Raw genomic sequence first — 2,463 nt, 5'->3', positions numbered from 1 at the left:
GCAAGAAAACCATGTCTTTGGGAAATAACGCAGTGTAAGGCGCCAATTTGCAGAACTTATGCAAGAGCATTGACACTTCGTAGTTTCCTTTTATTTCCTTTGGCTTCAAATGGTCATCACCGCGTCAAATTAGACAATTACATACCACAGGGTTGGGGAGGATGTGCGACAGAGACCAAGGTGACCAAGGTTAGGCCTTTGTTTCCCGAATTAGAATATTTGACAAAAGCAGAATGCGATGCAGGCTCGTGCCTCGTCATCGGGAAGGAATGGTAGATTGTAAATGCGATTAACATATCGAATAGCGTTTAGTAGCATGCACACGCAAACAGTTATTGGGTATTCACCGTGAACACCGCATGAAACTACTTGCTCACCTTGTGCATCTCTTGCTCTGCACCAAGTCTGGCTAATGCGTTTGTGGCACACAATTTAACATAAGCGGCTTTTTACAAATCCGTAAAGAACGCAAGTCAAATATTTGTAACACCAATATCAGGTAAGAGGATAGGAATTCGCATGTCTGTGACACTAGCGGCGAATGTGTTAAGCCAGATAAACTGGCATCAGTGAAGCAAGTTTATTCAAACAAATCAAAAGTGAAGTCATTTAACGGCTTACCTGAACCTACGAACAATCTGCTCACTTATTAGGCGACCAGCAATCCAATCGCAATAAAGGCCGGCAATCTACGTAACCAAAGGCAGAAATGAGGACGATCATTAATTCAATCACCAGATAATCACCGAAAAGAACTCACATTGTCAGTCATGGGATGCTTGTGAAGGTCTCCAAACAAAGCAAGCGCCCATTTGATCACAAAGGGGAGAATGAGTTGAACGAGCCAGTGCCTGAGGAGCGAATCCTGCAATAACTGTCGAGTTACCACAAAGTGAGTACTCTGGTCGACCTCCATGTTTACCGGGAACGAGAGAAGGGAAGGGTAGGTGCTAACAAAGCGCGGTAACTCTGCATCACTGATGGAGGAAAGAAACTTCTCGGCTTCCTCCAGTGGCGCCAGTAATTGCGGATGAGGCAGGGTCAAATAGTGCTTCAAAACTGCTACCTGAAATGTGGCAGAGTTACGCAGCCTGACTGTGCAATACAGTAAATAGCGCCATGGTCCACGTTAGCCTGACAAACCTAACGCATGAACGCACTCGATACGCCTTGTGCCGATACGTCCACTGACAACGTCAAATGTGAAGCTAAGATCTTCTCACCTGAACCCGACGCCACAAATACGTGACATGAGCTTCGTGTAAGTTAGTTTGTGGCAATTGTTTGCACCAAATCATAAGTTGTAAACAAGCCGATTTCAAAATACTGAAGCAGATATGAGATTCTCTTGAGCTGGGGAGGATAACTACAATTACTAAAGTCTGAGCAGCGGTTTGGCAGTACAAGCACTAGCGTCATTTGCAAACAAAACAGCTCAGCTATGGTGGCCTATTTTCTTCCGACACCAGCATCGAACGTGTTCAACAATTGAATATGAAAAAGATCTATCTATCCCAATGTTTTATTCAAAGCATGCAACCAATCTACTTCAGCAGCAAATATAAAACACTCAAAGAGAAACCTCACCTTATAACGATCGAGCAGATTCTTGATTGAATAATCAAGGCAATTGTGCATTTTGTCGATCAGGCACCGAATTATCGGTGGCGACGCACGAAATCCCGGCACATAGAAAAGCTGAAAAAAGATTTTGGGTGTTAGAGCAGACCCAAGCACTTCATAAAAAAGATCTACTGGAAAAGCTGGATTATCTTTTGCCTTCCTGAGAAGCACATAGTGTTCACGGCATGGGACTGTCAAAAAAGACATTTTCTCTTGGCGCAAAAAAACCTACATTTAATCTAGTCGGCATACAATAAAAAAGGACGTAATACATTAGTCTAAAGAGGCCATCGTAACAAAAGAATGCTTATTGCAAATACGTATTCAACCATGCGGACTCTTCAGTCTCCGTGATGTCGACTTCCATCTTGGCGACAGGGCCCTTTAGTCTTGCTTAATACCCTCCAGTCCTTTTCTACGCTAATACTTTTCAGAGACCTATAATGAATGACCTGGGGAAAGGATTGGGGAGCTGCACCAATGTGGAGATGCCTGACACCATTTATAATCCCGTATCTAACGTAGGTATCTAAATCCATTAGGGGCAAAGGCTGAACTTATTAAAGTCGAAGTGCTAATCTAGCCCTTGAAGCAGTAGACGATTTGCTAGCCGTTATCTAAGACTCCTTGCCTAGTGACCCAGGAGCTGAAATTGAATGACTTTGAGAAGCTATTTCAGCAAACGGGTCACACCTAATGCTGCCGGGGTCCTAATAATAAGTCGTGAACCTGCATATTGAAACGGGGAAAGAAAAGCGGCAAAACCCTACAACCAAGTGTTTCCACTATACCTCCGTAAAAACGGCATCTAGAAAGACGGAAGAACGTCGCATACGAAAA

The 2,463-nt window shown here is 43.6% G+C and overlaps 1 protein-coding gene across 1 annotated transcript; it reads right to left on the bottom strand. All coding sequences in view use genetic code 11, as the record gives it.

The window, feature by feature from the left end:
- Positions 1 to 473: 473 nt before the first annotated feature.
- EGR_09122 (origin recognition complex subunit) lies at positions 474 to 2,456 on the bottom strand (the record flags this gene model as incomplete). The annotated part of the gene is made up of 5 exons (XM_024498371.1): positions 474 to 560; positions 636 to 689; positions 761 to 1,066; positions 1,588 to 1,698; positions 2,415 to 2,456. 5 exons carry the CDS (start codon positions 2,454 to 2,456, stop codon positions 474 to 476), a joined length of 600 nt encoding a protein of 199 aa, XP_024347238.1.
- Between the last annotated feature and the right edge of the window lie 7 nt (positions 2,457 to 2,463).

This window comes from Echinococcus granulosus (genome assembly GCF_000524195.1).
Source record: "Echinococcus granulosus chromosome Unknown EG_S00132, whole genome shotgun sequence".
NCBI lineage: Eukaryota > Metazoa > Platyhelminthes > Cestoda > Cyclophyllidea > Taeniidae > Echinococcus > Echinococcus granulosus.
Note: the sequence above shows the minus strand (reverse complement) of the source record. Positions and strands in the feature narration are given on the sequence as shown.